The sequence below is a fragment of the Lepus europaeus genome, chromosome 9 (assembly GCF_033115175.1).
Source record: "Lepus europaeus isolate LE1 chromosome 9, mLepTim1.pri, whole genome shotgun sequence".
Classification (NCBI taxonomy): Eukaryota; Metazoa; Chordata; class Mammalia; order Lagomorpha; family Leporidae; genus Lepus; species Lepus europaeus.
The window spans coordinates 100,795,370-100,821,634 of record NC_084835.1 but is presented as its reverse complement, the minus strand read 5'-3'; the positions used below and the strand labels follow the sequence as shown (position 1 = coordinate 100,821,634).

The window sequence follows — 26,265 nt, the reverse complement described above, 5'->3', positions numbered from 1 at the left end:
TCAGGTGACTACACAGCATTAGTGCTCCCTGGAGGATGCTCTATGCTACAAGTAGAGAAGCTCTCCTTAGATAGCAAATCCTGCAGCACCTTGATTTGACTTCCCAGACTCCAAAATTGTGAGAAGTAAATTTTTCTTATAAATTACCCAGTCTCAGGTATTTTGCTACAGCACAGAACCAGACTAAGACACAAATTATCCTGCCATTCTTATTTCCTATGCTCATCACCACACACACAATAGGTGCTCAGTACATGTTTATGGAGTACATGGATAACAGGTGCTCTCAAGATGACAGAGTGTAAATCTACATATGTGACAAAAATGCCTTTGTACCTTTGGTCTTCATTACATGTGTTCATCAGCTCTCCATAGAAGGAATTCCCCACAACAGCTCAGCTGAGCTCTTTTACCTCCAGAGTAGTGTTTTATTCAGGTGTGCCAACATGACAACAATACCTCTAAAGATACTCAAGCTGACTTTTCCTCTAATTCAGTTTAGCAAACAGTGTGCTTTCATTTTTAGTAGGTTACTCAATGAAATGAGGCAATTAATCTCCAAATAAATCGATTTAGGGAATCTCTTAACATTCCCACATTCCTGTACCTCACATCCCTTAATACTGGGGAGAAAGAAGTACAGTTTTTTTTCTACATTATTTCTCATGAGGCAGATGGCTTTTCTAAACATACCAACTGAAGAAGTCTAAATTACTGAAAATAACTAAAAATTACTCAAAATAGCAAAGAGAACAACAGAGAGCCAGTAGAAGCACTTGAGAGACCATGAACTTACGTGACACTACTGTTTAACACAAGCAGCTGATAATTTTTGTTCTTCAACTTCAATTGAGCTTCGAAAAATACATACATTTTAAAATTTGAGAATGTATTTAAGTACTAACTAAAGAATGTGCTTAGGTCTAAATTATTTTCAAAACAATCTACTAATTCCTTGCGCAGTTAACTTTTTCAACATTCAAGGGGACTAAATTTGTTAAAGATAATTGTAGTGAATTTTCTTTAGTTTCCACTAGACTACCAGTTCCTTAGGAGTTAGGGCAGTATTTTCTTTTTCCTTTTTTTTTTTTTATCAATTACCATCATAGTTCTGAACTGGAATGTTGCCCAGTAACCTTTTTTTTAATGATGGAAATAGTCTCTATATTGTCCAAGTACAGTAGACGTTAGTCCTGGGGATGCTACTCATATGTTCAAGCTATTAAGACTGAGTCAAATTTTTGGTTTTTAATATTACTTAAATTGTTAGCGCCCTGAACAGTTAAAATATGGCTACTGTGACTCAGATCTCTTTATTTGAATACATTTAAAGTAAAATAGACATATACAGTCAGTGATGGTTCTATTAGACAATGTAAATCTAGAACTTAACACAAAGTAATAGTTTTGGAATTAATCAACTTCATTCATTTTTAATGAAATGTAACAAATTTGCTTTGAAGTCTTATGGTGGTGATTACCCCACTTCTTCCAATAATATGCATCATTATAGAAAAATGATACTTTGCCTAACTGACTATTAAATCCAAATGGATTCCTTAAGCTGTCTGTTGCTGAGGAAGTCAAACCAAAATTCGTGTTTCTCATTTTATATTTGCAATACCTGAAAACACGTTTTGCACTGACAGCCTACGTAATGTAAGTGTGCTACCAAACAAGATGTAATGTTAGTACTTGTCTATTTCTCTGCTATTGATATCTAGCTATGTACAAGGCCACATAACTGAATCATTGCCAATGGCCCAAGGTCAATTTCACCATCCTAGTTATCCCTACACTCAAACAAATCACCATGTAGTACAGTTAAAACTGTAAACTAGCTCAAGTGATTGAAGAAATAATCTAGATGAAACTGTGATGAGTTTGGTTTGTTTAATATACACCATTGTGCTTAAGTAAATATATTTCCTATCTCCATAAGACATTAAGTATGAACCATATATTATCAGTATCTTTTCACCAGCCAGCTGCTCATAAATGCCAATGCTGTGACACATTTCATGGATTAACAGTGTTTCCTGATCATAAGACTTCAAAATTTATTTATGGATAAAAAGATGTATATTAGGCAAAACGGGAGAACAAGCCACTCTACAACAGCCTGACAAATATAAGGAAAGGCTAATTATGGAACAGTAACAAAGTGCTTACATATATATGTGTTGATTGCATAGTAATCAAGCTAATTTCCAAGTGTAAATAAAATATTATTTTAGCCATATTTACCTAGGTTTTTAACCTGGTGAGTAGCCAACTTTCCTTGTCAACAGTATGCAGTTGAAATTATGTTCTCATTTTATCCTGTTGGAGTTTCCTTCTAATGTGTGCCTAGTAGATGCCAGGTTTACCATATGTTATCCTATTTCTTCTCAAATTACAGAGAGTAAACAATATCTCCAATTCAAAGTTTAAGAAAATGGAGGTCTCAATGATTAAGAAACTTTTTCTAGGATACACATAGTAATATGTAAAGACGTGATTTGAATTTGTCCTCTCTGTAACAATCATATAAATACAGACTTATTAGGGTTAAAAAAAATTTCCAGGAAAGGAGGGAAAAAGCAAATAGAGCTACTCCACTAGGTAATATGTTCTGAAGTGACTCCAGGAGGACTCACTCAGTTAGGAGGCTGCCTTCACTCATCCTTTTAGTGTAAAATGTATAATAGGTTAAGAATATTACTTACAACTCCTAAATATAAAAGGTTTTTGTAGATAATTGGGTTGTGGTCTAGAAAATAGGCTTTCCCTTCTACTAAACCCTCAAAACTGTATGTGGTCTATTTTAACATCCTTTACAATTAAATTGCCTTAACAGCATCTTAAAGAACCCCAAATAATAATTCAAAAATTCGCCACATGTGGTATCAAAAGATTAGACAAGTCTTAAGCAGACCAAGACTTAAATCCTAGCTGATAATAAAGTGTAGAAATTATAAATCATAAAGGCTGGGAAGAAAGAGCAAGGGTTTAGAAAAAGGAAGATATAATCAGAGGACATAAGCCTTCATATAAATCAAGGCTTCCTATTCTAGGCGATTATTTCATAAACTGGATCTTGGATTGTTGATCTCTTTAAATGATTACTATAAAATGTATGCACTTTTAGAAACAGCTGCTGGATGATTTATATTTCAGACCTATTTTCTATCAGTTTCTATTCCTCGAGAATACGAGAATATGGTTTTCATAATGGAGTTGATACTTTCAAGTAAAATGAAAAACTTGAAATTCAATTTGTATAAAAGCAATGTAATTTTAGCATACAATTACTGCATCACATTTGGGAAAACAGTGATACAAGAAGCACCCAAATACAAATCCAGACAAGATTCATTTTCTAAAGATAAAATCATTTTGTCAGGGAAATATGAATAGAAACATTTTTTCTTACTCCTCGCCCTAAATTCTGATAGTCTAGCCAAATAATGAGTCTAAGCCCTTTCACCTCCTCTGAAAACACAGGATGATGTTGTAAGGAGAGAGGGAGACAGACAGAGTACAGGAAAGAGGGAGAAGGAAGGGGAGAGGCTGAAAATAGAAGGAAGCATGTGATCTTAGGGATGAGGCATCTTCCTCAGTAATTGGTGTATTATTGGGCAGGCATGGAGAAGATAAAAGTGTTCCTTTTTTGAGTAATATTTTTAAATTACCAAAATGGCATTTGGTATTAATAGAAGATAAAATGCACATGCAGTAACCATTAGTCATGATAATGTAATTTATTTATCCTATTGCCCATAATAAAGAAAGCAAGCAAGCTACACAGTACTCCATATAAATAAATTGAAGGAATAGGCTACTTTGCACATTTAAAGGAGATTTGGAACATCTTGTTTATGTAGGTTGAATGGTTCCCATCTACCTATCTACTCAGTGAAAGATGAATTATCAGCAACAGTTCTCAAAAGAACAGAATCAAGTCACAGTGCAAATAAACAACTACCTGCAAAGGAAATGATTCTTACACCACAGAGTGCTAGGAACAAGGGTAACTGAATAAACATAAGGCTATTATTAAAAGTCAAAATACCATTAGCATTCTATGGCTGTTATCACTGCCCTTAGTGAAAAATAACTCAGCTCTACATTATGCTTCCAAAGCAGAAAGCCTCTTCCTTTTTGTTTTCTGGACAAAAGATCATTTATATGCAGCAGCACCACCACCAAACAACATGTTGTACTCAATCTGGCTTTTAGTTGCTATTTTGTGCTTTTTCATCATTGGTGTGAATTGTTAAGCAAAGAAAGTGTTCATAGAGACCACGGTCCAGTGCAGTTTGCTGCCCAAATTTCTCACATAGCACAGATGTGACTGTCTCTGTAACACAAGACTGATTTGAGGAGGTGAATGCCCTGTGAATTTAATATTAAAAAAAAAAATGATCCAGGTAGTATATTACAGCCATCACAGGCTGTGAACAAATCTCTGACTCAAATGGTTTATATTCTACTTAAAACTTCTTATAAATTCCTTCACTTGAGCCGTTTTATTACTATTACTAATATACAATACTAGCTTCACCAAGAAGTTTCTCAGTATGTTAATGTGCCTCAGATATCCTAGCATATTGTTAAAAATAATAGACGCTAATTAAACATAACTACAAATTGAATTATATCACTGAATATGTTTTACAAAGTTAAGCCCATATGCATGATGCTAATAATTACTAACTCTGTTGAATTAATTACATTCAAAGTGGCAAAATGTATCATGAGTATGCTTTTCCATGGAATGAAGTATTGTTAATAGCGTTGAAAAAGAAAGTACTTTCATTGTCCCTTGGCTTGAAAATGTTGTTAATAAAAAGAGTGAATTTTAAAAAGCTGGGAATTGCTTTTTAATTTGAATGCTTAGAAACAATGGCATTGATAGAAGAAAAAGAGTGTTTATCAGAAATGCAATGCAGTTATGTCCAATTGGTCCTGGAAAGTAAACTGAAACTATTTAAGGACAATATTAATATAGGAAGTGAAGAATTTAGATAACCTGCAGAAAATGGATCTTTTGAAAATGATCTTTTTAAGTTTAAATTCCAATATTAGGAGCTTGAATAGAATTATTTTTGTAGAATTTTTGAGGGACTTTTTAAAACTCTCAGTCTGTATACAACACAATGCCTGCCATTATAAAATATGTATGTTTTGACCTAACTCATTTCCACTAAACTTTAGTGAATAAAAATACCAGATCCTCATAAAAGCTATTAATTTCATATATATGAACTATGAAACATAAGTAATTAAGAAATTGATGACTCAAATGTTGTATGGATGCAGACATTGTTAGGCAGAAACTATTGTTCTTTAGTGTTTTAAATCCACTCTGCAAAACATTTTTAAGAGGAACGAGCAGCAGACCTAACTTCAGGAAACGCAACTGCTTAGGAGTCCCTAGGCCTTTTGCTTAAAAGAACTCTGCTTGGGTGTGACAATGTGTTGCTCTAGCTGTCTTGTGATTTTTAATTTTCAACAAAATGTCCTTGCCATTTCATTTTACACTGCATTCTGCAAGCTATTCAAACAGTCCTGTGTAGAAAACTACATTTTCTAATAATTTTCTAAACCTGCACATTACTATGCTTTTAAAGTTGCAATCTAAGGTTTGTATTTCCACAAGACAAATATTTTTATGACTTCTAAAACTTAGCACTCTCCTCTACTTTCAAAGGTGACTCTTCCCCAACTTGTTATCATTTTGTCTTTGTAGCCTTGGCTAAGTGAAAAAAGAATAAGAGATTTTTCCAAGAGCACAGAATGAACCAGCACCCAGATGTCATAGCCTCCTTCCTCTTCTTCAATATTCTGGTATATATCACCCCAGAAGTGCAAAGATGATTTTCTCACATTTATCAATGAAAATATTTAAAATCTCTACTTCATCTTCTTCCAAAAGTAAGGTGACTTTGAAATTAAATATATTTTAAGTAAAACAAGTAGGAATACTAAGTAGTGTTGTTAATTTTAAAATAAACTTAATAGACATAATTAGATGTCTAAAATATGGTAGTTTATTTCAAGAAGTCACTAATTGCATTTAGATTTTGGATAAGAATATTTTACACTTTAAATTTTTGCTAATTAAAATTTTATTTGAGGGGCCAGCACTGGGGCACAAATTAAACTGTCTCTTTGTGTGCTGTCATCCCTCATGAGTGCAAGTTCAAGTCTCAGCTGCTCCATTTCAGATCCAGCTGCCTGCTAATGTACGTGAGAAGGCAGTAGAAGATGGCTCAAGTGCTTGGACCTCTGCCACCCATGTGGGAGACATGGATGGAGATCTAGGCTCTTGATTTCAACCTGGCCCAGCCCTGGCCACTGCAGTCATTTAGAGAGTAAACCAGCAGATGACCAATCTCTCTTTCTCTCTTTCCCTCTTTCTTTGTAACTATGCTTTCAAATAAAATAAGTAAATATTTAAAAGAAAAAAAAAGTATATATAAGTATTTGAGAAACAGAGAGACAGAGAAAGAGGGATAAATAGGAGAATTCCCCTCTGCTGGTTCACTCCTCAAATGTCCACAATGGCCTTTCAATCAAAATAAATAAATATAAATATAAATATAAATATATATATATACATATCTTGAGAGGTAGAGACAGAGAAAGGGGGATAAATATAGAATATCTTACGGCTGGTTCACTCCTCAAATGCCCACAGTGGGGCTGCAAAGAGCAGCCAGGAACACAATCCAGTTCTTCCATGCAGGTAGCAGAAATCTAATCACTTGAGCCATCACCTGATACCTCAGAGTCTTCATTAGCAGGTGGAGTCAGGAGCCAGAGCTGGAACTCAAACCTAGGTCCTTTAATGTGAGATGAGAACAGTCTAACAGTTCAAATGCTAGGCCAAGAGGCCAGCACTGTGACACAGCAGGTTAAAACCCCAGCTTGAACTGCTGGCATCCCATATGGGCGCTGGTTCTAGTCCCAGCTGCTCCTCTTCTGATCCAGCTCTGTGCTATAGCCTGGGAAAGCAGTAGAAGACGGCCCAAGTCCTTGGGCCCCTGCACTCATGTGGGAGACAGAGAAGAAGCTCCTGGTTCCTGACTTTAGCCTGGCTCAGCTCCAGTTGTTGTGGCCATTTGGAGAGAACCTGTGGATGGAAGACCTCTCTCTCTACCTTTTTCTGTAATTCTGGCTTTCAAATAAGTAAAAATAAATCTTTAAAAAATATATCAATAAATAAGTGCTAGGACAAATGGCCATGAAATCCTAAAGCTGGCGACCTGCTCGTTTGTAATTAATTTTTAATATAGATATTAGAAATTCATTAAAAAACAAAATTTAATAAGGTACAAAATATTTTTGAAATAATTTTGAGGTTCTTCTTTTATAAAAGTAGAGATCATCAAAGTGTAACTTGATCAAAGAACATTCAGTGGCTTGACTTTGTGATCAGATGCAAGTTAGAAGACAATGAAATTGCAAAAAAAGTTCTCTCATATTTCTTAAGTATTGGTTTGCTTCTGGTGGCTTCTTGAGGGCATTCAGTGCATGTTTAATTTCTTTTTTAGTCTCTATATTTAGATATTCTCTTTTACCTTTGATATCACAGACTTCACAAAGAAGGAAAATTTGGAAAATCAATGGAGAAAGCTGAACTTCAATAATTAAAATGAAATACTGCTAATATATATGTAGATCATATGGATTGTTAAGACTTGATAGTTGTCATTTGCCATTATGTAGACATGGCCTAAGTAAAGAAACCAATTTGTTAAAAATTTATCTTACCTTTAAAAAATCCTTGAGTTAAATATATTGCTTTAATAAAATTCTTCCTGCCATTCTGTCACCTCAAAAAGCTCTATGACAAGATTCAAGGATATTACAGACGAAAATTAGTCTGAGCTAAATACTACCCTTCCCTTTTCATACTCACATTCAGGCTGGGTAGCCACCTTGATGGGTTGGGAACTCTCCCCTGGACCCCATTCGTTGTAGGCCACTACTCGGAACGTGTACATGGCTTCTGGCTTCAGGTTGCCCACAGTAAGCTGTAGGGACCCAGGCTGGGTTGTATTCAGTGCTCGCTCCCTGAGAAATCAAAGTCGTACAGAATGATTATTACAAAATTTATACTTTTAACAAAAATCTTGATTCGGTGAAGAGGTAAACCAAAAGGTTGTGAATTCATTTATTGTTGGAACCAAACTGTCCCTTTATAGTGTTTCCTCTTGACACTTGGAAAGCTCAAGAACCTCCTACTGTGTCCCCTTCCATTTTCCCCCCTGCTTAGTTGTACAGTGCAGAGCAAACACACACATGAAAACTTTAAGTCATGTGAGCTAGGCAGGTTCAGAAGAAAGACAAACCTGACCCCTGGACACAGAGACTTGGCTGGACTGGAACTCAAACACTGAAGCCCTTTCAGAAGCAAGGGGACAGATGCACAAGGAAATCCAGAGCAGAACCCATCTTACTTTATCATAAGTGGCCCCAAATCCAGCTCTTCCGATCAGGGCTTGAATCTCCAGGGATTTTACATATCAGCTTTTCCTACCTAATCCATAAAACTTTCTCAGATTCCCAAAAAGAGAGGGCAGATCTGAATCATACCATCTGCCTTGCTTGTTAACAAGCATTGCGAATAAACCTCTCTCTTCTCGTAAGACCCATGTCACAGATTGGTCTTGGTACACATAATACAGTAAACCCATCTTGTCCAGTAATGATGTTAACCTTGGGATACAATCCAACACCTCTGAGGTTTCCGATAGGGAATTAACTGGAAGGGTCTATAAATAAATGTTGAGAGAGTTTTGGAGAATTGAATATTATGTCATTCCCTAGGAAATTTTTAAACTGAAGTGTTTCCCCTTGACACTTCATAATTTAGAATCCAAAACTCACGATAAACAAAGAGCTATTAAAAGAAGAAGAAATATCTGGAATGCAGACAGAAAGATGCATTTTGTCAACATCCAGCTAATGACAGAAATCAAGGTTTCAATTATTCCACAAATCGGTCTCTGTCAGTATTGCCAACAAATGCATTTATGCATTTTCCCTCATTGTACAACAAGAAAACCCAGATGCTAAGTGTTCCTACATATGGGGCTTGGGCTCCTGTGGCTACAGTAAGAGCAGTTAGTGACAGGAAGTAAATTCCTTTCTGTGTGAAAAGAAACTAACACGTATCTGCCTGCCTGGTTTCTCAAGGCATATCTAAATATATTCAATGCATTTACCAATTACAAACCTTCTCCAGGTTGTGAACAAATGAATTTATCTGCTGATGATGGTGGAGTTTACAGTACATATTAAGGAAAGACAAAATCTATGGATATGGATACTCACATTTAAGAAATAAGGACTACTTCAGCATTCTTTAAGGACACATGATTCTATACTTTCTAGAAATTCCAGATGTCCTCACTGACCTTAAACATATAATTGGTTAAACTGAATGATGAACATATTCCTAAGCTATTCCACTATTTCTTAAAATTTCTATATCTAAACTTTTTTCTCTCAGTGTAATTATATGTACATTTTAGTTTTGCTGTGACCCTGAGAATTTAAGATGTTAACAAATTCCTTACAATATGGGGAGAAAGGGACACTAACCCACTGTTGGTGGGAATGCAAACTGGTTAAGCCACTATGGAAGTCAGTCTGGAGATTCCTCAGAAACCTGAACATAACCTTACCATACAACCCAGCCATCCCACTCCTTGGAATTTACCCAAAGGAAATTAAATTGGCAAACAAAAAAGCCGTCTCCACATTAATGTTTATTGCAGCTCAATTCACAATAGCTAAGACCTGGAACCAACCCAAATGCCCATCAACAGTAGACTGGATAAAGAAATTATGGGACATGTACTCCATAGAATACTATACAGCAGTCAAAAACAATGAAATCTGGTCATTTGCAACAAGATGGAGCAATCTGGAAAACATCATGCTGAGTGAATTAAGCCAGTCCCAAAGGGACAAATATCATATGTTTTCCCTGATCAGTGACAACTGAGCACCAAAGGGGAAACCTATTGAAGTGAAATGGACACTATGAGAAAGTGACTTGATCAGCTCTTGTCCTGACTGTTGATGTACAATGTAATACTTTATCCATTTTAGTATTTTTTGTTCTAGTACTGGTGGTTGAACTCTGTGATTAACACACAATTATTCTTAGGTGTTTAAATTTTAACTGAAAAGTGATCCCTGTTAAATATAAGAGTGGGAAAAATAGAGGGAGGAGATGTACAATTCAGGACATGCTCAATCGGACCTGCCCCAAATGGTGGAGTTAGAAACGTGCCAGGGGATTCCAATACAATCCCATCAAGGTGGCATGTACTAGTCCAAGTGATCAACTTCAGTTCACAAATGATCACACTGATAGGTCTAAGAGTCAAAGCGATCACACAAACAAAACTAATGTCTGCTAATACTAACTGATAGAATCAAAAAGGGAGAGAATGATCCAACATGGGAAGCGGGAGACACAGCAGACCCACAGAATAGCAGATGTCCTAAACAGCACTCTGGCCTCAGAATCAGCCCTTAAGGCTTTGGATCTGAAGAACCCATGAGAGTATTTTAGGCATGGAAAGCCAAGACACTCTGGCAAAAAAAAAAAAAAAACCAAAACCTAAATGAAAGATCTCTGTGAGTAAGATCCCAGTGTAAAGTACGGGTCCATCAAAGAAGGAGGTACCTTTCTCTGAAGGGAGGAGAGAACTTCCACTTTGACTATGACCCTGTCGGAATAAGATCGACGTCGGCGAACCCTAAAGTCTTCCATAGCCTTGGCAACTCATGACTAGAGCCTAGGGAGATTACTGACGCCATAAACAAGAGTGTCAAATTGTTAAGTCAACAACAGGAGTCACTGTGTACTTATGTCTCTTGTGGGATCTGTCCTTAATGTGTTGTCCAATGTGAAGTAATGCTATAACTAGTACTGAAACAGTATTTTTACACTTTGTGTTTCTGTGTGGGTGCAAACTGAAGAAATCCTTATTTAGTATATACTGAATCAATCTTCTGTATATAAAGATAATTGAAAATGAAAAAAAAAACACCTTGGTTTTAAATTGGAAATTGCATAGAAAATTAATCAATTTTTAAAAAAAATATGTAGGATCTCTGTCCTTAATGTGCTGTACCTTTTGATTTAATGCTATAACTAGTACTCAAACAGTATTTTTCACTTGGTGTTGCTATGTGGGGGCAAACTGTTGAAATCTTTACTTAATATGTACTAAACTGATCTTCTGTATATAAAGAGAATTGAAAATGAATCTTGATGTGAATGGAAGGGGAGAGAGAGTGGGAAAGGGGAGGGTTGCGGGTTGGAGGGAAGTTTGGGGGGGGGGAAGTCACTGAAATCCATAAGCTGTACTTTGGAAATTTATATTCATTAAATAAAAGTTAAAAAAAAGAAAAAAAATAAATTCCTTACAAAGAAACAAAAATTTGGGGGGGGGGGCAGCGCTGTGGCTCACTAGGTTAATCCTCTGCCTGTGGTGCCAGCATCCCATATGGGCACCGGGTTCTAGTCCTGGTTGCTCCTCTTCCAGTCCAGCTCTCTTCTGTGGCCTGGGAAAGCAGTAGAAGATGGCCCAAATCTTTGAGCCCCTGCACCCACATGGAAGACCAGGAAAAGATTCCTGGTTCCTGGCTTCAGATTGGCATAGCTCCGGCCATTGTGGCCATTTGGAGAGTGAACCAACAGAAGGAAGAGCTTTCTCTCTGTCTGTCTCTCTCACTGTCTGTAAACTCTACCTGTCAAATAAAAATTAAAAAAAAAAAAGAAATAAAAATTTTTAAAAAGAAATGTGAAATGAGCCTTATTGAGATCACGTATCCTTGATACTTCCAACTTCTATGGCTACAAAGTGATGTGTTTTTTCCAATAAAAAGTGATCTCTGGGAAGACAGTGCAGTGGTTAAGACACAGCTTAAAATTAGATTTTTAAGAAGAAAAGCAAAGTTTATAGTGGCAAGAATGATGATTATAGGGAATATTTATCTTCAAAATGTTAGAAACTGGTGGGGTCATTCTTAAATACCAAATGTCTTCTATTTCATTTATTTGACAATATTTCCCAGCCCCTCTTATGCCTAAAGAGGGTCACAAGATGGAGAATGTGTGATGTGTGCTGATTCCAGGTTGATCCAGCAAACCTTGGATAGGTTGTCCTCCGTTCTCTCTTCCTTCACTTTTGGACATGAGATACACAATCATGAAAACCACTGGAAGTCATATAGAGTCACCCCTGTGTGTCTGTGGGTATTAGTTCCTGGACACTAATTCCAGCTTCCACAGAGACACATGTCCTTTACATAAAATGGTATTGTACTTGCATATAACCTATGGACATCCTCCCCTCTAAGTAATATTTAGATTAGTTGTAATACCTACATGGAAATGCCATGTAAATAGTTGTATTATTTAAGGGAAAATGGGAAGAAGAAAAATCTATAAATGCATGCTACAGATGCAGTTTTTTTCATCTATTTTAAATCTGTCGTCAGTTGAATCCACATATGTAGGACTCACAGACATTAAGTGCTGACTGTGTTGATAATGGAAGATTCAAAATTTGCACGAATTCTAGAGAACTGGGAAAAGAACTGCCTGTCGATCAGAACATGCTTCCTATATCTCATCACTGAGTCAAAGATAGTTTTGAGCAATCATTCATTTTAGGATTTACCTATTGTAGCAGTTAGCATTATTTTAACTGGTGGTCAAAGGTCAGACTTCTCAGGCATTTATAAGAAAAGACAAATTTCATAACTAACTTTATTCTTACAATCACTAAGTAATCTGAATGAAATAATTGTTTTAGGTCACATAACACTTAAATAGGCATTTTTAAAGGAAAAAGAAGGTGAGAAAATTTGGACAGGCCCAGATAAAAATGTTCAACTTCATCTAATGAAAAATATCACTTATATATAAAAGAAGATGCTGGACTGTACAGCAGAGAGGATTTTCAGCTTCTCATACTCTCCATTAGTTCAGAATAATAGAATAATAATCCAAATAAACAACAGTCATACACATACACACACACACACACACACGGACATTCATTGGTATGGACAACTGATATTTTCTCGATCTTAATGTGTGAACACAGCATCTTTGAAAAAATACTTTGATGGTATTGATCTGTAAAACAATCTAAGCAAGTACTTTGTTTGCTCTGCAAACAGGTTCTAGACAAGTCTGTTACCACTCCTTTAACCTTGTACTACTTTTGTCTTCAATTACCATTAGTTTCTGCACTGTAGCTTTTAATGGTTTCAAACAATGATCATTCCAATTTCATGTGCCACTTTTCAGAAATATTGGCATATCAAAGTGAGTTCATATCAAAATGTTATATAGATCCTTGGATACACTCAGTACTAGTGTAAAAGTCTTGGATTGTTGCTTTGGCTTTCTCATCGATATATCTGAATCCCAGAATCCTCAACTGCAAAACAGGTGCTATTGAAACATTTATATTACAGATTTTCAAAGAATTAATGAGAGGCTACATCAAAATCAGCTAAAGCAACAGGCATGGCTCCTGGTAAAAGATATGGAGTTCTCTGTAGATGGCAGTTGCCGTTGTTATTTTATTATAACAGAAATACCATGATAAAGGTGTGTGTTTCTATAACAGTTAAGAAATTGCTTGGATGTCCTCATTATATATGGAAGTGCCAAGGTTTGTGTCCCAGCACCACTTCCTACTCCATCTTCCTGCTAATGTCCACCTTGGGCAATAGCAGCTAATGGCTCAAGCACTTGAGTCCCTACCACCCACGTGGGAGACCTGGATTGAGTTCCCAACTCTGACTTCAGCCTGCACAATCCCAAGTAAAGAGGGCACTTGGGGAGTGTACTAGCACATGGGAGATATCTGTCTTCCTGTCCCTCTTTCTCTCAAATAAATGAAAAAATAACTATTATGACAATGTCACAACAAATACGAGCTAGTTAGCCCAAGAAGGTACCTTTCTACATAGTAGTTAGAATGAGGACTATGGACAGATAAATAAGAGGTATAATCACAAAGAAAAGCTATATAAATAAGTTTCACAGATCTTTGAGTCTGCTCCTCCTCCCCCCAAATAAATCAGTTATTCTTATTAAACAAAAATACTGATTGTGACCGGAGCTAATGAACAATTCCAATAATGGACACTGTAAAATTTTCCAGTGTCTGGGGACCTTGCTGACAGGAACTGAAGGGATAGTTTATCTGATTCAAAAGCAGAGGTCCACAGCCCAGTGACACCAAAGTCCCCTCTGGTGTCTGCCAGCTACTGCTGCAAGTGACCCTTTTGTTCCCTGAGCTCTAACTGCTAATGTCACACCAATGCATTCTGGAGAAATGGTCTCTCCTGCCCTGTTGTCCAATGTGTTCCTTTACAAGATGCAAAGATTCCCAGGAGGCTTTTGCTCACCCTTGTCGGGCTTTAGTCGCTGTGAACAAAACATGGCAAGCCATTTCCCAACAAGTAAATAAAACCTGAGTTTGGAAGGGCAGTTTATTACACAGGAGCCCTTTAGTCCTGTAATAGGCCAACATCAGCCACCTAAGGCAGTGAGGCACGAAGGAATTTTTCTCTTACTCTGGTGTATGCTCCCCTGTAAATGGGTAAACACACTGAGTTCTGAAGAAAACAGCGTGGTGGATTTGAGAAGTTTCCCCAGTCGCTGCTGGGGTGTCCTGCTATTTACTGTACCAGCTACCCATGGGAACACGGCTGGGTCCCAGGCCTCCTGCCTCTCAGTCAAGTTCTTGCCTTAGAGTTAGAAAGTATAATTAGCCTTCTGGTCCACAGAGCTCAGTGATAGTGTATAGCAGCAGGTAAGACTTCAGCATTCCAGACCTTTTTTCCCTCTGGTTCTGGGTTGGTAGTATACATATCAGTCAAATTCAGGATAAAATGAAGTAAAAGGAGCAGGACATCTGTGCCTTCTAGAATCCATTCACTGAAAACTCATTTACTGAAAATCCATAGAATATCAAACATAGGAAGTCTGATGACTCCTGCTGACTGAAACAAAATGGTAGAATACTTGTGCTGTTTGAATTTCACTAGGAGACTATGAAGTTAGTTAATAAGAAGCATTTCTTTCTAGTGAATTCTAGTTTTGGATAGTTTTAGGTAGGTTGGTTGGAAAACATCTCTTCCTGTTGTAGAAGCATATAGTTTGAACAGGTGGCAGTAGCACTGCTGAAATCATTAGTGTGACCCTTTCCAAGTACTGGCGAGGTCTGAAGCATGAAGCCAAACAGAAAGGCATAGAATGCCCCTTGAGCAAGCTGCACTGGACCTGGAACTGCTCTCTGCTGCTAGTGCATCCTCACGGGGTCTTGCATTAAGTTTAGTTCTTGCTAGTTCATAGTTTTCTGTTCTCGCTGCTTATTTCTACCTTCTAAGAACAGAGATGTCCTTTTACTATGTATAATCTGTCAGCTCTATGCCTACAACCTAGCACTGTTTGCCATTCTGCAGCTAACACAATTTTACTTTGGGATAAGATGCAAAGACCTTCATGGTGTGGACCAAACCTATGTGCAATCATTTGTGATTGGTCACCTTGGCCCACACACCCATATGTAGCCCTTCCCTTTGCATTTGTTATTCTGTTATTTTGCTTTGTCTTGCTACCATAGGCCTGGATTTAGTTTCTGCTGACTCACACTCACTTCTCTATTTGGCAAAAACCTGTTTCAAATGAAATAAAATTTGAATACAATTCAATGAATTTCCTGGCAAAGCTCTGCTAACATCACTTGCTGTGATTCCAGCAGGATTAAATGCTGTCTCTTTGTGTTCTTTCATTGTTCTTGGTTTGTATATCTACTGTACCACAAAACACATTGTATTAATGGACATGTCTGTCCCTTTTACTTGATTGTGAATTATTTTATGAGAAAAATCATATTCCATTCATATTTTATTCCCACTCTGCATATATAACCACTAAATATAAAGAATGGTTTCATTGTTTGTACTCATAATTTTTTAAATGAGTGCAAAAATAAATGATAAATTTTTCAAAGAATAATTACAAAAGCATCTCTACAGGGAAATCCTAGAGATTTCTAGAGAACTAGATTCTATTCCCTGGTTCATCTCAGTGTGACTGGGTCATCTCTGAGATACCACGCCTTCTTGGGTCTTGATTTCATTATGTGAAAAATGAGGAAGTAGAATCTATTCAAAGAAGCTTTTCTTTAATTGAAATAGAAAATCACTTCTCTGTGTCTCTTTCTAAATTATTTTACTGAATTCAATATTTATGTTTTACATTTCAGAAGTACATAGAGTTTACAAATTAAACATGATTTTGCTTCCTTGTGTATCACTTGGAGTAGCATGTCTAAGTATATACTTTAAGCAAATAGATATTGTCTTGTCTAAGTGCACTAGGGTATTAATATTTAGCTCCAACTATGATTTGAACAGCCAATGCTGTCTTGAGGTGTTAAATATCTAATTAGTTGCTACAAGAGAAAGAGTTACATTAATATTCCTTTGTAGGCAAGGAATTACATTATTTTTATGGAAATATTTTTAGCATTTCCTTTTTTAATTCATTCTATTTCCTTCTTATTACTCTAGTGTGTGCAAGAATGGAACAATTAAAATATTTCAAAAGTGAAATATGGTGTTTACTAGAGCAGACTAAAAGTGATAGCCATGACTATGTAAATGCATTCTTTATCTCCTCAGAACCAGAGATTTTAGAATAAGTACCATCTAAGAAATAAAATATCTGTGAGATGATTCACTGCCAGAATAAAGCATAGTGAAGCCTGGATATTAAACTATATTCTTGGTGAGAGATATTTCTACTAAATTTTTGCTGAAATTTCAGTTTTTATTTTTTCTTAACTTGTTAAAAAGCATAGACTGTGGCAGTGTTGTGGCAAAGCATTTTAAGCTGCCTCCTGCAATGTCCATATCCCATTTGCCAGTACTGGCTCGAGTTCCAGATGCTCTGTTTCCAATCTAGCTCCCTGATTGTGCACCTAGGAATGCAGTGAAGAGGATCCATGTACTTGTACACCTGCCACCCACACAGGAGACCAGGAAGGGGTTCAGGCTCCTGGCTTCAGACTGACCCAGATTTGGCTGTAGTGGTGGGCATTTGAGGAATAAATGAGCAGATGGAAGAATTCTTCCTCTCTTCCCCTTCCTTCATTCTCTCTCTTTCCCCCTGTCACTCTGCCTTTAAAATAAATAATATTTTTTTAAAAAAACAGCATAGGGGCCAGCATTGTGGTGTAGCTGCCTGCAGTGCCAGCATCCCATTTGGGCACCAGTTTAGTCTTGGCTACTCCACTTCCAAATCTGCTCCCTCCCTGTTAATGTGTATAGGAAAGCACTAGAGGATGGCCCAAATGCTTGGGTCCATGCACCCATGTGGCAGACCCAGTAGAAGCTCCTGGCTCCATGTTTTGGCATGCCTTTCAAATAAATAAACTAAATCCTTTTTTAAAGGATTAAAATGAGCATAAACCTAGGAGTAAAGTTTTCAAAAATTTGCGTAATAAAATCTCTGGTTTAATACTAGTACACATTCAAGGGACTGATGACACGTGTAAAAACTGTGTTTGTATTTTTGTGTGAAATTCTGTGTTGTGCTTAGTTTCAGTCTTTGTTCCTATGACCAGCAGGACTCAGTTCGGGATCATCTTCACATTCTGCTTTTTTGGGATGGGTCATCATGTGATTCTCTAGCTACAGGGATCACCCATGGGCAGCCAGTCTCCTGAACTTTATCTCTGGACAAAACTTCTCCTCAGAGCTCCTTATTCCTGCTTTCCTCTGCAAACTCCTACTTGACTCTTGTAAGTTAATTCAAATGTAACATGTTTAAACATGTTTAAAATTGCATTTGTGACATTCATTCCCAAATTGGAGCCTTTTCAAGCACCCTAATCTCAGCAAATTGTACCACCATGCCCTCTTTGAATTATACCAAAAATCCTGAGACCATCCTTGATCTCACCCCTCCCTCACCATTTAGACTGCAGGACTATCACTTGGTCCTGTCACTTTTGCCTCCTCAGCATCTCTCTAATTTATCCCCACTGTTCCACCTCCACAGGCCCATCCTTGATATGAACCATCATCATCTCTTGCCTAGGTAGCCAAAACAAGCTACAGAATGGCCTGCAGCCACCAGCCCAACTGATCTCTGGTTTAACTCCCACTCTCTAGCTGCAATCACTTTTTCAAAGTGAAAACTTGACTATGCCAAAACCACTATGCACACATGTCTTCAATTTGCTTATAGAAGCATGTTCCTTTCCGTCAGAGATCTTAACTCAGTGTGTAGTTAAATATTCACCAGGATGTTCCTCCAAAACTACTAACAGGCTTCCAGATGAACTGTTGGGTTCTCTGTTATTCCCAACAGAGTGCAAGACATGTCATCAGTGCATATTCAACATCTGTTGAACAACTGAATAATGATTTGTTCATAGATGGAGAGTGCTTGTAGATGGAATTTTTTTGTTGTTGTTGTTCTATATGAATCAAGTCAGTTGGAAGGGTAAAACTACTATTCTCTCATTCGATGATCTATGCACATTTTGAGGGAAACAGGGCATGAAAGAAGGTTAACTTAGCCAAGCTTTAAACCAGAGTCCACGTGGTGCTTTGCATTCTGAGTTTTGTTCTCTTTCCATCATAATACACTCCCTTCATGGGTAACAAGTTCCTTCACCCAGAGTTCTCAACTCTGAAGAGCATGGAAAGAATATGTAAACATCATGTTGCAAATATACTGGGTAAAGAATTTTGAAATGAATACCCCATGTCAATCATAACGAGCTGGTCTCCACTTCTGAGCTGCTATCTAATCCTGAGCAGGTCCCAATCCTGAGCAGAGGTTTTGGGAGGCAGTATAAAGCAATGTAAAACATACAGAGCTGCAAGCTGGAAAACCCTGTACATCCTTTGTTCTGCAAAAAGTCAGTGTGTGACCTTGAGCAACTCAGGGACTATCTTGGAGCCTTCAGGATTAATTTGCAAAATGAATATACCAGTCCCTTATCTGCCTACCTCACTTTGTTACCATGGGGATTAAATTGAATGATGCTTACAAAAGTGTCTTAACTCTCTCATCTGTTCTCCCACCACAACTTGTAGGTTGCTCTTGTCAGAAATTTCTTGTCCTTTTGTGGTGCAATGAAAATGTCACTGCAGTAGAAACCTTACATTCACATCCAGGTTCTAGTATTTGCTAGTTTTGTGGGTTCTTCAGCAACTATTTTCAGTCTTTTTGAACACCGTGTGTATCTGCAGAATGGAGATTATCAGCACTACCTTAACTGCAGATGATCAGATGAGCTAATGTTTGTGAAAACAAGAAAATCCTCTCCAGATGAGAGGAAGTGATCATCCCTGTACTTTATCTACTTTAAGTTCCATCCACATGATAATTTGCTCATGGCACTAACTAGAATGGAGGGTTTTCAGTGCACCAAGGAAAAGGCGCCTTTTCTTCATTTAATCCTCATCAGATTACACACTAGGTATTATTTTTATCCCACATGAGGAATCAAAATCACAAATATTGATCTCAGGCCACACACAGATGCTAAAATTGTGAACCAGGATGCAAACCAAGGTAGTTCAATTCCACAGACTCACAGTCTTAATTGTTGGCTATACTGTGTCACTCTCCATAAATAATTTCAAATTACTGAATAGGAGATGGAATGTTCTTAACCTAAATAAAAACTTCACTAGTACATCTTCATAATGCTAAACAAATGATGCAAATCAAGTTAGCCAGAAAATCTGAAAGTTATTGAATAGAAACCTATAGAAGAAATGTCAGATATAAATCTGTAAATATCAAGAAGTTTATCCACTTAAAGTTAATCTGCTGAAAGGACCAAGGGATTGAAAGAGGCTTCTTTGAACTCAGCCCTGCATTAAATCCTGATTCCACTATTTACTATCTGCATCAAAGGGGTGTAAACTTCTCCTAGCCTCTTCTGGATAATGTTTTGTTGTGAGGATTACTAACTATGATGGACATAAATTTCTTAGCCTGTTACCTGGCACAGTAAGTGCTCAATAAATGCTTGCTGTCATTGTTGATCCAATTCTCTTGCCATGGATGTGAGACTTACTTCTTCCCCTGAACATCTGTCTCTGAGTGTTGAAGTGGTCAGAAGTTAAACTAGGATCTTAAAGATCATGTTCAGATCTAATGATGTTTCAGGTACTAGGAGGGAAGAGCTGAACTCTGTGAAGTAATCACTTTACTCTGAATTCCGGCTTCAGGTTTTGAAATTTATGCTACTACTGCTACTATTTGACTTAGGAAACTGAAACACCTTCAGGGGCTGGATAAAAAAATGCTAAATATTGCACTTGCATTATTGACACAATTAACCAGTCAGGCAGATTAATGATCATCTGAGCCAGAGTAATTTGCCTGACAAAGTTATTGCTAATCTGATGGAAATGTTAAATCTACTACCTTTTAAAAAGTCATTGCAGTAAGAAGCTAAATATACCTCCATCAGCAAACAAACATCACTGCTAACTGCTCAGGGACATGTGTCACGTATTTGCTCTAGTTGAGGGCCAGAAAATACAAAGGGACTGGGAATCTTGGAATCAAACTTCAATATCATTTTTTGATTAATGAAAATAAAAAGGTTTGTCAAACTGCAGTTAGTTTATTCACTGTCTCCTGGAACACAATTTATTTTATTGCTTAAGGGAAAATATATTAAGATCATCATTATGTGTCATTCTGCCACCTTTGTTATATCAGTTGTGATTAGCACATGTCTATACAAGGCATGGTACTAGGCACTTCGGCATCTTATCAATAAGACCTAGTCTTAAGTCATGAGGGAGGGGAATACATAGGTACTTAGCCAAATATAAAATATGAAAGAAGTGGCAAATCCATAGAGGAATGAAATAAAAGTGAAGGGAGAGGATAAAGGAGTAATTGAGGATTTCTTAGGTGAAGGATGTCAGAGAGTTTGGCATTTCAGTTGGAAATTTTATTCAGTAAACATTTAGAGTATGTGTCTGCTATGGATTAAATATTTGTCTAGGGGTCCATTGAAAGGAGATAAAAATATCCCTCCCCTTGTAAAGCTTATATTTTTGTAGGGATTAAAAAAAGAAAAGTAATACATATAAAGTTATGATGCAGAAGAAAGATCAAAAAAGGGCAAAAGATGTACTAGGGGTCAGAAAAGATCTAATGGAGGGCAACATTTCAGCCAATATGTGGTAGAATGATCCATATGGATCTCTAGGAGGCAAAATTCTAGGAAGACTGAAGAGGACGTGCCAAGGTCTCAAAGGACAAGGATTGTTGATACATTTAGGAAACACCAGGGAGCCAGCATGACTGGACAGGAGTGAATAAACAAGAGAATGGTAACATGGTAAGTGATGTCGAAGAAGTAACTAGGAACAGCTGCAGGAAGAATTTCTGTAACTCCCTGAATAACACAGGAGTTACTGGACAGTTCTGAAGCAGAAGGATGCAGTATAAGTATGTGTTAGAAGGTTGCCTCCAGGTGCTCTGCTGAGACCAGACCTGGGAGGTTACTGGAATAGTTTAGGTGAAACTGGCTCATGTGACAAAGGTGGGGTAAGAAGTGATGGGGCTTAATATTCATTTTATGTTCATTTGTTTATTTGGTATTACTTTGTCTTGTAAAAATTTAAATAATATAAAACTAGGCAGAATAATATGTTAAACTTCATTATTCCCATCAGTCAGCTCAAAATATGAAATTATAGCCAATTTTTTCTGTGCTATTTTATAGCAAATACTTGGTAGCACATTATTCATTGATTTAGATGATATTCTGATGGCACTACCAAAACTTAATGATAGATTATGATTAGTGAATATAGCGGGTAAAAAAAAGAGAGCAAGTGAGGCATTAAGAATTTTTCCAGGGGGCTGGTGTTATAACATAGTTGGTAAAGCCCTTGACTGCAATGCCGGCATTCCAGATGGATGTTGGTTTGAGCCGCAGATGCTGCACTTCCAATCCAGCTCCCTGCTAAGAGACTGGGAAGGTGGCAGAAGATGGCCTAAGTCCTTGGGCCCTTGCCACTTATGTGGAGACCTCAGTGAAGTCCCTGGCCCAGCCATAACCATTGTGGCCATTTGGAGAGTGAAACAGCAGATGGAAGATAGTGCACACTCTCTCTCTGTCTGTAACTCCAAATTAAAAAAAAAAAAAAAAAAACATGTAAACACATTCCAAAAAATTTTTTCCAAAGATTTTATCCTCATTAACTAAAATAATGAAGACTTCAGTGAAATTGGTAAAATTCTAGAATCATGAAGTAGTTAGGAAGAGGAGCTGCGGTTGAAAGGAAACATATTTTGTGTTGTCCCTAACTTTTATGTGCCTGGAGGACATTTTCAGAAAACAAGAAGGAAGTTGGACATATGAACTTGAATTCCAAGTGAGTTAGTATCATAGATACAAATTTGAAAATAAAATCGTAGAGATGAAAAGAGATTTCCAAGACTTACGTCCTCAGGCAATCCATTATTCACAGACCAGGGAGTTTAGGAAGAAAATGTAAAAGAGCCTGGAAATAAATGGCCGGAACAGTCTCAGGAACAGCAACTATATGAAGAATGAGTTTCATGAAAATGTAAGTGGTCAAATGTTCCAGACTTTCTGACTGTTCAAACAGTGTGATTATTAAGTAATGTGAGAACCAGGAAATGACTGGGTTTAGCAATATGGAGGTCATTGGTGAAACCTGAAATGTGTTCTTACAATGAGATACCAGGGACACAATCCCAACTAGAATGAAGTGGGATATTGGAGTGAAGCTGAACACTTTTTTTCACTATTTATTTTATTTAAAGACAGAGTTACAGAGAGAGGGAGAGAGGCTGGGGGAGAGACACACGCACAGAGAGAAAGCTGAACAATTCTAGGAGTATTGCTATTAAATGGAGCAGATAAAGAAGTGATAGAGGCCAGAGAAGTAGGATCAAGGGAGAAAAGCTGGATGGAAGATACAGCTGCATGCTTCTGTACTGATATATTCAATCCATTTCCGTGGGAAAGTTAGTGATGCAGGAGAGAGAAAGAACAGCCAATATTTGTTCTTTAATTTTTCAGGGAAGAATGGGGTCCAGTTCATAAATGAAACTCTGGCCTTAGTTAAGACAATAGGCCATTCTTTTACAGAAATTTAAGAAAAAGCAGATTTTACAAATGCTGCAAGACATACGTAAACAGATAAGGCAGATGTGGAAGGTTGTAGATCTTCATTTTTTCTAGGAAATTAAAAGCAAGGTAACTAATAATGAGGGAAAGAGGGGAAGGTGGAGATATATATAAAGAGAGGAAAAGATAAAAAATATCTTTAGAAGTGTGAGAGACTTACTAATAAATGCAGTATAATTGCCAGTGGCATTAATGCACAATGTAAGATTAACAATGAATTCAGTTGGACCTTTTCTTTCAGCTGTAATAATGCATCAAAACTATAGTGGTGGGGCCAGAGCTGTGGTGTAGCAGGTAAAGCGGCTGCCTGCAGTGCCGGCATCCCATAAGGGCGCCGGTTTGAGTCCTGGCTGCTCCACTTCCCATCCAACTCTCTGCTATGGCCTGGAAAAGCAGTAGAAGATGGCCCAAGTCCTGAGGCCCCTGCACCTACATGGGAGACCTGGAGAAAGCTCCTGACTCCTGGTTTCAGATCAGTGCAGCTTTGGCTGCCGCAACCAACTGGGGAGTGAACCAGTGGATGGAAGATCTCTCTTTCTCTCTCTGCCTCTCCTTCTCTCTCTAACTCTGACTTTCAAATAAATAAATAAATCTTAAAAAAGGAGTGTAAGGGTGGGTAGAAAATTATATTTACTTAAGTGGGTTTTGCTAAGCAAATAATATAAAATAATAAAGTAGTAGCTAAAACATCCATGTATGTCAGCAAGTGTTTTCAACAGTTGGCCACAGAATTTTAAGTGATTACAGAATAAAAGAAAGGGTTGGAATTTTAGAGCAGTGAGCTAACCTGTTGTCTGCAATGCTAGAATCCCATATCTGAGCAGCGGTTCATGTCCCAGCTGCTGCTTTCTGATCCAGCTTCCTTCCAATGTGCCTAGGAAGACTGCAGAGGATGGCCCAAAACTTGCGCCCCTGCCACCCAAATGGGAGACCTAATGGTCGCGTGGGTTTCTTTTTCTTGGCCCCTATTCTGTAGCCATCTGGGGACTGAAACAATAGATGGAAGACATGTTTCCCCTGCCCCCTGCACCCCCGATCAGTCTGCCTTTCAAAGAAATAGATCTTTTAAAAACGAAGTGGAAAGATGAGGGACAATAAAAACACCATGGAATCAATGCATTAAAGTCCCTGTGGAATTGAAGGTTTGCTATGATCAGAGTTCTAACTGAAGACGGGAAGGTAAGAGTCTGGCAAATGAGGGCAGAGTGTGACAACTAAAACGGAGCCAGTACAGACACTGCACTGAGTGATGTTGACAAAGACCATGGTATGTCCATTTGAAGGAATAATAAAAGGAGTGTAGAGAATTGATGCTTTGGCTTGAAATTTATGAAAGATTTCAGCAGAAGAGGAAAGAAAAGTGGTGTTATAAGGAGGGGAAAATAAACAGTTATAAAAATAAATGTTCTTTCAGAAACACAATTTCTTTTTTCTTCCTCCTTTTCATAATCATCATTACCACACCAACACTGTAACCACTATCACCATTCGAGCCCAATTTTCAGCCTTGTTTGCTCATTGTCTCTGAACTCACACTTGTCTAAGACCCTCCACTCTGCTTGTATACACTCATTGTCCCGAATGCTTAACCCGAATCCCCTCACTTAACTTTCATTATTTCTTGACAGGTAGAATCTGCCTTCCCTTTATCTATTTCAGCCGAGGGGTATTATTCCTGTTTTATACATTATGAAGTATATAAAGTCACAATCTATTAAACAGTAAGACCGTTTACAAATCCAGCCATTTGAACTTCAATGGCATATTTTTAAGCATTGTGTTATAGGACCCATACTTCTATCTATATAGAGCTTATGGCTTGATCTGCTTTCAAAGGACTTTTGTAAGTTATTATGTGTGACTCTATTAGTGAACATTTTATTGTGTGTAATCTAAGGACATTCACATTTTGGAACGGTGGAGTGACTCAAACTGTATTTCAAAAAGATAACTAGAGACAGTGGGGAGGATGGATAAGAAGGTGAGAAGGTATTGCCAGAGATGAGGTAAATAATGATGAAAGTAACAGAATAAAAAGGGCACGGCTGAGCTATGGCCGAGGTAGTCTTGACAAGACTTGGTGATGAACGGCAGTGGTAAGCATCAGGGAAGAGTAAAATATGACCTGGGCTTTTTGCCTGGTCAACTGGATCGAAAATGTTAACATGAACCAAGGAAAATATATTTAAAGAGGACATAAGAAGTATGGTTTTAGGCACATTGAATTTAAGGTACTTCTAAGAAATCCATGTAAATGTATGAAGATTATGGGATAAGAATGATTTTTTTTCCAGTACTCAAAACTGCACTCACTGAGATCCAAGTAACTTAGGAGACACCCTAAGGTCACAGAGTTTCAGAGATAAGACAAAAATAAATGTCTGGCTTTCCATGGTAATGAATGATCTTAGTGAGCCTAAAGCTGTATATGTATGCCTATTTTTCCTTTCATTCTAAATTGTCGTCAAACTTAAAAAGGACATACTTTGACTATTGCTGCCAACTAGAGAGAAAAAAAAACATTTGAGACTCAGCACGAGACAAGCTGGAAATGCAGCACCTGACGATCATACTGCAGCAGCATTGGGTACTAACCACCACTCTGGCAAGCCCAACGAATCCATGCTATGAAAAAACTATGCACAGATTTCAAACACTTTTGCATGAAAATTAACTTATAATTACATTTTACACAAACTTTTCAGAGTCCCCTCTTATTCTCTTTTGAATCATGAGGGCTTCCTAAATACAACTGGGAGAGAAAAGATGATGAGGACATGAATCCATTCTTCTCTCTGAATGGAGCTTATCCAATATCTACCTTTAGATTTATAAATCAAAATTTAAAATTTCAACAGAGTAAAAAATTATGTGGGAAAAACATTGGGAAAAAACCCAGAACAGTAGTTTGAAGACAAACTTGCCTAGTCAATAATAATATTCACAATAATAATTTTTGCCACATACTTGACACTCTTTGACCTTTCTCTGTACAATGTAAATTAATCCC

General features: G+C 37.4%; 1 protein-coding gene across 1 annotated transcript in view; it reads right to left on the bottom strand.

The window, feature by feature from the left end:
* Positions 1–26,265, bottom strand: part of DCC (DCC netrin 1 receptor) — an 824,910-nt gene that overhangs the window by 352,389 nt on the left and 446,256 nt on the right. The window contains exon 12 of the mRNA XM_062200029.1: positions 7,910–8,064. Coding sequence (XP_062056013.1) covers positions 7,910–8,064 — 155 coding nt within the window. The remainder of the gene's footprint in view (positions 1–7,909; positions 8,065–26,265) is intronic.